Source organism: Cheilinus undulatus, linkage group 23 (assembly GCF_018320785.1).
Source record: "Cheilinus undulatus linkage group 23, ASM1832078v1, whole genome shotgun sequence".
NCBI lineage: Eukaryota > Metazoa > Chordata > Actinopteri > Labriformes > Labridae > Cheilinus > Cheilinus undulatus.
In genome coordinates, this window is record NC_054887.1 from 31,265,368 (window position 1) to 31,277,554 (window position 12,187).

The following is a 12,187-nucleotide window of genomic DNA, read 5'->3' on the forward strand; positions in this document are numbered from 1 at the left end:
AAGTCAAACATATTGGTCCAAAAGGTCGACACACAAAATTCAAAGACAAAATAGTGTTTTAAAAAGCAATTATATGAGAAAAAACTTTGAAATTGTGAGTTTTACAGGTCAAATTATGAGATTAAGTTAAAATTTTGAGTTTAAAAGGTTAAGAATAAGCCAAAAATTCAAAATCATGTGTTTAATTATGAGTTAAAAGGTAAAAATAAAAGATAAAATTTGAAATAATAAATTTATAAGGTCAAAATAATGTGATAAAATTCAAAATTGTGAGTTTTAAAGGTCAAAATTTGAGATTACATTTAAAAAATGAGTTATGAGGTTTAAAATATAAGATAACATTAGAATGTAATGGGCTTTAAAGGTGAAAATATGAAATAAAATTTGAAATTGTGAGTCTAAAATTCAACATTAGAAGTTTAAAAGGTGGAAAAATAAGATGAAATTCAAAATAACTATTTAAAATGATCAAGAAATGACCTAAAATCTAAAACTGTGAATATAAAGGTCAAAATATGAGAAAAAATGTCCAAATCATTATTTTAAGTCGTAACTGTTTGATGCAAAATTGGAAATATTAAATGAAAACAAAAATGAATTTATCTTCCACATCCTGACTTTTATCTAACTATTTTTACCTTTTCTATTTTTTATGCCTGAACAAGGATATTTTGCAAAAAACAAGGTTAAATTTACATTTTATACTGAAGGAAACTTGAAGACCTCATACCTAAAAAAAATATGATCTGATCTTGCGGGCTGATTTTAACTGTGCTACGGGCCAGATTTGGCCCCTGCACCTTGAGTTTGACACCCCTGCTTTATGTTAAGAATTCATAATAATATTGCTTCCACCAATGGGTGAGTACATAAGGTAGTTAAAGGTTAATGTCTGCTTAAAGCAGGGGTGTCCAAACTATGGCCCAAGGGCCAAATATGGCCCACGGCTCATTTTTGATTGGGCCCCCAAAAAATTCTTTAAATTGCATTGAATATGGCCCTTTATAGGGCATGAAGCTTGTGCTGCACTGTATTATTCTTCTTAGTTTCAGCACAAGGCAGTGCTACCATGCTAATACGGTAAACAAACATTTTGACAAGGAGTTCTAGCTGTTTTTGTAAGGACTAAATTAAGATGACACTATTAAGTACTAAAAAATACTGGCAACCAACATAATAAAAGATATCTTGATTTGTAATACCCTAATGGATTACAGCAGCAAATAGCCACACCCATGATGTTCCAGGGGCGGGGCCAGTGGTAGCCAGAGCTGACTGTTACTAACTGAAACATCGAGGTGAGATACATAAAAGTGGCCCCACCATCCTATTATATTTCTGTATGTGGCCCCCAATGGAAAAATGTTGGACACCCCTGGCTTAAAGGACCTGTAGTTTTATGTAAAATTCTTTAGCTAAATGTCCTCTAAAGTTAACTTTTCCTTGTTAATGGGGCCATTGCTCTGTAGCCCTCTGACCTCTCGGTGACCCTTCGCTCTAGCTGCAGGGCGAGACGTAATGTTGACATAGTAATGATTTACGGGACTTGGTGCACTGAGTTGTATTTTGAAAGAACTAGATATTCTGCACTTGGGACTTACTGTTTGGAGCTTTCTGATTGATGGGAACTGGCGTGGTTTTACAGAAGCTGGCACTGAAAACAGACCTGCAGCGGAACTGCTCTGATGGACTAGAGAGGAAGCGATTTGCTTCGCACACCGATTCGTCGGCGGATCACAGCGCAGTCGCTGTACGTGGAAATTTGAGGTAAATGATATTATTAGAAAGTGGAAGAGTGTAGGAACAACAGCAACTCAGCCACGAAGCAGAAGACCATGTAATATCACAGGGTGGGGTCAACGCTCTGCTGAGCGCTGAACTTCCACTGGCATCAATGTTATAACAATGCTATGCTTCCAACTGTGTGGCAACAGTTTGGGGAAGGCCCTTTTCTAACCCAGCATGACTATAAAGACATGGTTTTGTGAGTTGGTTATAAAAAATCTTGCTTGACCTCAACCCTATCGAGCACCTTTGGCGAATGGAGATTGGGAACCAGGCCTTCTCATCCAGCATAAATGCTCCAAAGAATGAATGGGCACAAATTCCCACAGAAACATTCCAAATCTTGTGGAAAGCCTTCCAAGAAGAGTGGAGGCTGTTAGAGCTGCAAAGGGGGGCTGCCTCATATTAAAGTACATGGCTCTGAATGCAATGTCATTAAAGTCCCTGTTAGTCAGACTAGGTTCCATCATTGCAGCTCTATATTAAACTCTCTTATACTGACTTTATATAATAATTCCAAGTTAATCAGCATTATAAAGCTCTCTTCATTCTGACTGGCTAATCAATTAGCCAAAGATGCAGTGGGTGTTTCTCAGGGTCCAATAAATCTGTCCTCAGGCCAGAGAGCGATTAAAGTGGAGACTGATGCAGAGCTGATGCTGGCAGTGCTGACTGAGCGCTCGCCGTGGCGTCTGTTAGAGTCAGCTGTGTTTCCTGGCAGAAAAATACACAAAAAGAAAAAACAAGAAAATATCTGACAGTGTCCTCTGACTTCTGTCTAACAGACTGTCTGCCTGCTGCCGGAGACGCGGCTGTTTTTCTTGGCTGTTTCTGTGCCAAGAACTGTTTCATAATCGACAGAAATCATGGATTGGGACCTAATGTTGTTTTAAAGGGAGGATAAAGAAGAGTCTGGACGTTTCTTTGGTTTTCTAGTCAGCCATGAGTGAAATTAAAGACACTTCAGAGGCTCTTATTTCTAAAATATGAAATATATTTTGCTGTGTTGAACCAAAAACTCCTTAAAACAGCAGTTTTCAGGAGGTTTCAGTGGACTGAATCAGTCCTCGGAGAGCTGCTGAGCTGACACAGCTCCTCTGGCTTTGGCTCCTTTTCTCCCTAGCGACAGCGTCCTGGTTGCTATGCACGACACTCAGCCCAGCTGTGCTCTGATTGGACAGCAGAGTGAGCACTGCCTGGCCTCTGGGGCAGCCATCAGCCAATCACAGCAGGAGTTACAGGGGGCTGTGGGGAAACACACTCCCCAACATGACAGTCTGTTTGAGTTTATTGTCTGAAGAAGCTAATAAAATTAATAAAAAATCATTTTATTTTCTACTTTTATGTGTATCGAAGAGCATGAGTGTCATAATAGGCAGATTTAGATCAGAATATGGATTTTTTTTTAATTGTCCTAGTTCTCTTTGAATAAATAAACAAAAACATTCAAAACAAACAGCACCATTTTAAAAACACCTACATACATGACCTAAATACATGACCTTAGATCATAAATAACTCTAATAGCCACAGATCTGATTCTCTGTGGTAAACACTCTGGAGTCTGTGCCAAGACAAGCACCGTGTGTGTGTTTTAATGTACTATTTGTGCTGTTTAACCACAGACTGTTGGGGTTTAGTGCCACTTTTTAACCGCTTTTCTCCCTTGTTTGTTCACAACCGTGCATTTAAAGAAAACAAAAAATATACACTGTTGCTGTAGAGTGCTGGTTTGACTAGAAACCTCTTGATTAAGGACAGTAAGTGACAAGCGTAAGAGGGCAGAGGGACTCGCAGGTTGTGATCTGTCTCACAACATCCCCCAGAGGTGAAGGACTAAACTATCGTACTGTAGCAAGTAGATGCACAACTAGGTGAAAACAGCTGGTACTGAAAGAGCGACACAGAGCCATTGAAAATGCACATTGTTGACTTTGACAAACAATATGGAAATTGGTGTAAAACATTTTCCCTTTTGAGACATTCAAAAAATACAAATTGTGGCTTATATACTGGGGTAAACGCCACCAAAGTAAAGCTGAATTCAGATGAAGCCTACAGGCTCGTGGTTCATCGCAAGCATAGACCGTAGAAAGAATTGGACAAAGCCTAAGTGACATCAGCTGTCTCCTCAAAATAGGCCGGCTCAAACTGCTTTTGAAGCCAATCCACGGCTGGCTTCACGTTGAAATTGCGGTCTCAACTGAACTTTGGATCAACGTAACAGCCCACCCACTAAGCTCGACCTCCCATCAGCTAGCTAGCTAGAGACACGCAAATCAGTCCGCAGCGAGGTTTTTCTAAATATAATCGAAACGATGGTGGTACATAAACATATTTACCCACCATACAGTGTGAGAACATGTAGACACTAACTAATGAGACACTTTTTTTTAACCAGGCTGTAAACCAGTTTACTTCTAGTGTAAAAACAGCTTTTTAACAGCTGTTCAGACGGGACTTCCAGTGTTCCTGCAGCCAGCCTTAAGTGGACACTGGCTGCATTGCAATCTTTTTCCACTTCCGCATTGGCTTCATTTTTTAGAACTGGAGGTTGCTGCTTGATCGCTAGGCAAACCACAGCAAACAACGCAGAGGCCAAGCCGAACAGCATTCAGGTGCCAAGCTGGATGTCTTCAGTCATTGTGTCTGCCTTTCTTAAGTTCACACACCACAAATCAGGGCTAGTTTGCAGCTTTATTTAAACGCTCTGGCTACGTCCTTACAGATTCCTTTTGTTTTAAGGATTTTCATAGCATTCTAGGAACCATAGAATGGCCCAAAGAGACATAAACTTACATTTCAAAGGAACATTGCCATTTTTCTGCTGCTGCCAGGTGATATAAATGTGCCATTTTGAGGAGATGGAGGCTTAAAATACCAAGTGCTGTATCTCTACACAGTGGTCAAAAGTTGCTTCCCTGAGATACTTGAACAAATACACTTGTTTAGAGGAGATTTTTTTCCTCAGAAATATAAAATCCATCCATTTTCTTCTGCTTATCCGGGGTCAGTTCGTGCTGTCAGCAGGCTAAGCAAGTCAACCCGGACATCCCTCTTCTCAGCAACATTTTCCAACTCCTTCTGAGGGATTCCAAGGCGTTCCCAGGCCAGATTAGATATATAGTCACTCCAGCAAGTTCTGGGTCTACCCCGGGGTCTCCTTCCAGTTGGACGTGCCTAGAAGACCTCCACAGGGAGGTGACCAGGAGGCCTCCTGATCAGATGCCGAACCACCTCAACTGGCTCCTTTCAACATGAAGGAGCAGCAGCTCTACTTCTACTTTCTACCGGTTGATCTTTGTCCCAACCTTCACCTATGAACTCTGGGTAATGACTAAAAGAACAAGATCGTGGGTTCACGCAGTCGAAATGAGATTGGCTGGGCTCAGCCCTAGAGACAGGATGAGGAGTTCAGACATCCGAAAGGATCTCGAAGTAGAAATATAAAACAACTGCGCTTCTTCCCATGAATTCACTGAATCAGTTAATCCTCACACTGTGCAATTCAGTTGCCCTTATTGTAGAACACTTGTTGCATTGCTTCTGAATCAGGATGATTTTATCACTCCTTTAAGGATACGCTGACACCTGTTGGAGGTCCCAGTGCACTACAAAGCTAAGTGGACCGACCTTCTGCAAAACCAGCAGCTACATCAACCACTAATTATGATCAGAGCTGGCCAATCTCACCCAACAATGACCGGTCTCTGTAGCAAAAACACTGATTATAGCATACCGAAACCATACTTAGCCTGGGACCCTGTTTAGCATGTTTCAGCATCTAAATTAGTAGCAATTACAAATCTTTTTTGTTATTGTCGTAGTAAACTGCTTCAAACAGCTACCATGAAGTATGGTTGGGAGGTACAACATTTAATAATCCTTGATGCGCTTAAACACCCACTAAAAGTTGCTGTTTTTGTCACTGACGCCCTCAGATAGTTATTCTCAGTGTCTGGCATCACTACAGGAAGGATTCCTGCCGAGATCTAAGAGGAGGATGTGCCTTTTTCAACCAGACCCAGACGCTGCATTGCTCTCTTCCATCCACCAGATTCCATTGACAAAAAGCAACATTTTTTCTTCAAAAACAGAGGAGTTGCTGACCTTCTCATTGAGATTCTAGTGAAGCCTCAAGGTTTTTAAAATGATCCATATTGTGGATTATTTAGTGAGTCATCTGAGTTCCCAGTAAGGGTGTTAAAAAAAAACTGATATTCAAACTCTAATATGGTATCAGCTCAAATCAAACACTAAATATCAGTTTTGGTACCACAGCAACAACACCCTACAGTGTTAAACATGTTAATCTGTGTGGATACTGCATTTGTTTTTGTTTCTAAATGTTAATTTGCTGTGTAGTAGCACCTTACTTATGTTGTCATATTTCCCTGCTAGTACACAGAAGGCATGACTGCTGATTCCAACGTGCAGCACCCTGCAAACATTCAAGGATTTAACGTTATTTAAGCTCTAATCATTAACAGTTGTTGTCAAATTTTAATGTATGCACTACTACCACAAGGGTTAATTTGCTTATGTGTCTACGGAGCACGTTTGTTTGGTCCAAATGCATGCATATTCTGCAATTAGCACTATTTGGTTTATTTTAACAATGTAAATGGCAGAAATACAGGCAGACTCTTTCGTCTGAGTTGTATAGCTGCTAGTATGTGTGGTTGTAGGCAGCACAGATAACAGACGCTTACCTGTGATCAGCAGCTGTGTCCATATTAGGCTCAGGAAAAGGAACATGGTGAGAAATCCTCCTCGTCCTCTTCTTCGAGTCATCCTTCCTCTCTGCAGCTCACACTGGAATAAATCGGCTCTTGCAGCTTCTCTCACTGCTGTAATTATGCATCAAGGAAAGCAGATGGTGAATATTCCCGTGCATGTATGTGTGTCCGCAGCATGAAGCATGAAGGGAGGAGACGCTGCTGCAGGAGCTCCGGGGATCGGCGTTACCGGCCCCCCGCGAACGCTCCTTCCCGTCCAGCGGTGTCCTTCAGCAGCCTGGCTACAGAAGGAAGAGCCGCTCCGCAGCAGCAGTAGCCCCGGGAGAGGCGGAGGTTTCCTCCATGTGAGATTCACAGGAGACGGGGAGGAGGAGTGTGGTTAGCTGGGGTTCAGGTGGAGACTGGCAATGATGATGATGAGAGGGAGGAAGGGGAGGAGAGGAGGTGTGGTGTGGAGACAGAAGCATTAGTCATTCATTTTTCATAACGCTTTTTCATTTACCTTCACACTGTCAAAATATAAATAAACAATGACACGTTGTATTCAATGTTCGGGATGCAGAAAAATATTCCGTATTCATTTTTATTTATTACATTTTAATTTATTTTTCACGATTAATGCCTTATCCGGCCTTAGCCAATAGTTTCGTTTGGTGTTTCGCTTAAACAAGCGACCGTGTTAACCGGTGACTCGGCGTCGTGGTTGTCATAACTACTTTTAAGCCCTCTACTTTATCATTTTTTGCTTAAACGTATCTCTGATATCCTTGTCAATAGGTAAATACACCGAAAAATACAGGCAAAGAAACATGCGATCATAAGGACTCTACGACAACCACAAACGCACTCAACTGAAAGTTATCAGTTAACACGGTCACTAGCAAGACCGTAACACCGACTGTAGCTTTTTGGCTAGCTATGACGCTGTTGAAATCTCTGAAGTTATCAAGTGACTACTTTAATTTGATGTTTTCAGAAGTTCCAATAGATGCCTAAATTACCCCTGTTTAGACCCAACTACAACAAAAAATAACGTAATGTCTGAATTTAGTTAGTTTTTGTATCATACATTTATGCTAATTTACAGCAAGCATAACTTAGCATGCTTGCACTTATTCAAGCTAACTAGTTAACTTTCATTGAATATTTAACGTTAATGCCAGTAGTTTACAACTGATTGCGCTCTGTAAACACTACGCCATAAAATAAGCTAAAAATGTCTGAATTGATCAGCTTTTGTATCATACATTAATGTTAAAATAGTGCAACAGTAGCATAGCATTAGCATGCCCCTGTTTCAAGTTAACAAACTAACCTTCAGATTTATTCTTTAAATTTATCACATAGATAACCTGATTTAATGGTTTAAGAAGTGCCAATAGTTATCTAAGTACACAAATGTAGACCTACATAAGCCAAAAATTAATCTAACATCTTAATTTAATCAGTTTTGTATCATGCATTTATGCTAATACAAAGCAAGCTTCAAAATTAGCATTCTAGCCCTGTTTCAAGATAGCAAATTAACAGCTGTTGGATCTTCAAAGTCAGAAAATAAGCCAGTTTGTGATAGACGTCATCAATTTAATGTTTTGAGAAGTTCCAGCAGTTGCCTAGGATACACCAATTTAGGCCCAATAACTGCCACAAATTGACCTTACATCTCAATTTAATCAGTTTTTGTATCATACATTTATGCTAATATAAAGCAATCATAATATTAGCATGTTAGCACTTATTCAGGCTCATAAATTAACTGCTGTTGATTATTGAAGGTTATCAAATAACTACATTGATTTAATGGTTTGAGAAGTGCCAATGGTTGTATAATTTACACCCATTTAGACCTGAATTTGCCAAAAAAATAAAAATAACCTGTCTGAATTCAATCAGTTAATGTAACATGTGTTTATGCTAATACGCAGAAAGCACAGCATTAGCATGCTAGCACCGTTTCAAGCTCACGGTAAATCAATTTGCAAATTCTTCTCATAGGTTCTCTTCAAAAAGCGTGTCCGTATTGGTTTGGAAATTTTAATATTATGATTTAAAAGACATTATTTTGATTTAGAAGCACCATATTACATCAAGTAGCGAGCACACACGATAGCATCTTTGCTCAACGTGTCAAATGCTGTGTCATTTTAACACAATTTTGATATATATACAGTGGGAACAATAATTAGTTTGGAGTTGTACAATAAATTATGAAAATGAATGCATTTGAATAGTAAATAATTAAACAAAAAGGATGTTTGATACTGCCTCTTTTTCACCTGCTAATTTGATGAAATGGTTTATTTTTTATCTAATGCTACCTGGCCTGGCCATGGTTAGGCTCTTTGAAAACTCATTTATTTGTCTTATTCCTTATCAGTGTTACATAAAAAGAGTCACATTCACCTGAAAAGTCCAGATCAACAGGGTTATTTCTGGTTACATTCAAATAAAAGTAGACAGGGAAGGCCTGAAATGACCGTAACGAGTAACCTTAAATTGGCTGACAGGGCAGAAAGCTAAATTAACTTGTTAGTTTCTTCAATGGGTTAAGTGGCTTATTTCAAGAAGATTAACAAGTGTTTTAAACAAAGTGATATATCTTAATTTAACAATTTCTATAAATAAAAAGTAACAGAACTTGAAAAAATATCTATTAGCTGGTATTTCTGGGGTGGAATTTACATTAACTTGTGTTACGGTAACCGTCTTGTGTTTTTGAGTATTTATACTTTTTGAAGATGATTTTTACACCAATGTTTCCACTTGGGGAAGAACTGTACTTCACCCTATTTTACAATGAAGTATTAGGGCCACTGTGAAAGAATATATCAGATCTGTTTATTTTGGGGGGAAAATTTGGAAATTTTCAAATTTAAAAAGTCAGAAACAGAAGACAAAAAATGGAATCTTCAAGTTTAAAGGTTAGAAATTTATGACAACCAAAATATAGAATTTTTCAGATTATAAAGATTTTTGAAAAGCCAATTCCATGGAAGAACATCATAACAGATGAAGAACCCAGGCCCCAAGTGAGGTCCAAGTCCCTCAAAAGCCTCAAAATGTCTTGATACCAAGCTAGGTGGATCCCTGTAAACCAGGGGTGTCCAAACTTTTTCAAAGAGGGCCACATACAGAAATACATTAGGATGGTGGGGCCACTTTTATATTCTCGCCATGAGGATTTTAAAGTTAGTAAGACTAATCCAATCTAAGTTAATACATGCTTAGCAATTGAGTATGCCTTAATGGCTGACAGGGCAAATTAAGAGTCATTTTTTTGGATTTTGGGGAGCCAGTCTGATTTCAGGGGGCCCCATAAAGCCCTCATTACCACTGGCTCTGCCCCTGAAAAGTTATTGGTGCTGCTATTTGCTGGGATAATCCATCAGGGCATTATCAATCAAGATATCTTCTTGTCAAAATGTTTGTTTACAAATTTAACATGGTAGCATCAGAATCAGGACAATACTCCATCATAGATCCACGGCGCCGAAGCAGACTGCCCTTCTTGTAATACTTTATTCTCATAATATTCTGAGTTTTTTCTCATAATATTACGAGTTTTTTCTCATAATATTTTTCTCATAATATTACAAGTTTTTTTCTCATAATATTACGAGTTTTTTCTCATAATATTTTTCTCATAATATTACGAGTTTTTTCTCATAATATTACGAGTTTTTTCTCGTAATATTATGACTTTTTTCTCTTAATACTACAACTTTTTTCTCGTAATCTTACAACTTTTTTCTCATAATAATACGAGTTCTTTTCTCATTATATTACAACTTTTTTCTCGTAATATTACAACTTTTTTCTCGCTATATTATGACTTTATTCTTGTAATGTAAAAAATAAAATCTTTAATTTTTTTTTTCTCTTTGTGTGGGCCTAATACTCTTGTAAAAGCTTGCGTCTGTGTCAGACCAGTTTTTTTTTACCTTCTTGGTGTTTTCTCTAATTTTGAGGCCCTAGGCAAAGACCAATGTGGCCCTTCCTTGTTTTTCTTAAAGCGATCATACTTTAAGTTAACCAAATACTCTAAAGCAGTGTTTCCCAACCATTTTTCCTTGAAGCCCCCCTACATGCACCTAAGAAAAGCGTAGCCCCCCCCCCCCAGGACCCAAGAGTGAAGAAAAAGTGACACACTGACACCAAAAATCAACAAAGATTTGAACTGTTTCAATGATAAAACCCTAAAAAGAGGTCTATGAATGCTTTTATTATCTAAAGACCTTTGCATAAACTACTTACTAACTGTTTATCATGGTTTTAGTCAATATTTGCACATATATTTTTGGCAGTCTCAAAGCAGACAAAGCCTCGCGCCCCCCTTGAGATCTTTGGCGCCCCCCCTGGGGGGTCCCGGACCCCAGGTTGGGAACCAAGGCTCTAAAGCATATTTTTCAATTTAAGGAAGCCAGAAAACTACATAAACTACCCAAATCTAAAGCTTAAACACCCTATACTAGCTTAATCATCTCTTAAAGGAGCATTACACCTCAAATTTACCACATCTTAATATTTTAACATGCATCGTAGGCCAAATGTTACTTAAAAATCTAAAATAAATGCTCATTAGTGAGCAAAATCCATTCTTCAGCAACAAATTGGACATTATCTTTCATTGTATGTCATTTTACCACACAGTAACATACTGATTCAGTGTCTCAGTATGTCTACATCAGGGGTGTCCAAACTATGGCCCAGGGGCCAAATGCCGCTCACAGCCCTTTTTTGATTTTTGATTGGCAAACTCTAGAAATAAGATTAAATATGGCCCACATTACAACATTTTTTTTTTTACATTACGAGAATAAAGTCATAATATTATGAGAAAAAAGTTGTAAGATTACAAGAAAAAAAGCTGTAGTATTAAGAGAAAAAAGTCGTAATATTACGAGAAAAAAGTTGTAGTATTAAGAGAAAAAAGTGATAATATTACGAGAAAAAAACTCGTAATATTATGAGAAAAATATTATGAGAAGAAAACTTGTAACATTACGAGAATAAAATATTACAAGAAAGACAGTCTGCTGCGGCGCCATGGATCTATAATGGAGTGTTGTCCTGATTCTGATAATAATTTGATGCTGATGTGCCAAAAGATGAAGTATTTCCTTATTTGTGAAAATGATACTAAATAATAGCTTCACAAGATGCTCAACATTGCTCATTTTAACGGCAGACTATCTTTCTTGTAATATTTATTCTTGTAATATTACGACTTTTTTCTCATAATATTATGACTTTATCGTAGTGTCAAGAAAAATAATATTTCTTTTTTTCTCTCTCTCTCTTCATGTGGCCCTAATACTCAGTCATAAGTTTTAAACTCCTCTTTAAGCTGGACAAGTTTTTAATGTGTATCTGGGGTTTAAGAGAAGAAAACTGTTCAAAACAGCTGCCTGAGTGCAGATACATGACTGAGGATGGCACATGAGGCCTAAACACAGTGGATTCAGCACCCTCTGCTGGTAATATCCATGAGGTGCATGCATGAGCCAACTTGTTTTCAGTGATCTCATGATGGGTGATTCATTCATTTTGGACTTCTAGGCGAAAGTTGAAGAAGACTTTTGGTTTCTGTTTTGAGTATCAAGTTAAAATCCTTTGATAATAAAAAAAAAAATCTCTTGACCCTAATTTAAATTTTTACATCA

At 38.2% G+C, this 12,187-nt stretch overlaps 1 protein-coding gene across 2 annotated transcripts in view; it reads right to left on the minus strand.

The window, feature by feature from the left end:
* ptprr (protein tyrosine phosphatase receptor type R) overlaps nucleotides 1-6,912 on the minus strand; it is a 49,447-nt gene extending 42,535 nt beyond the window's left edge. Inside the window, exons 1-2 of one of the 2 annotated variants that reach the window (XM_041781295.1) lie at nucleotides 6,498-6,912; nucleotides 6,162-6,226 (exon numbers count right to left, since the gene is read on the minus strand). In XM_041781295.1, coding sequence (XP_041637229.1) covers nucleotides 6,162-6,226; nucleotides 6,498-6,520 — 88 coding nt within the window. In that variant the 5' untranslated portion in view covers nucleotides 6,521-6,912. The remainder of the gene's footprint in view (nucleotides 1-6,161; nucleotides 6,227-6,497) is intronic. The other variant, XM_041781296.1, reaches the window with a different exon arrangement.
* Nucleotides 6,913-12,187: the final 5,275 nt, after the last annotated feature.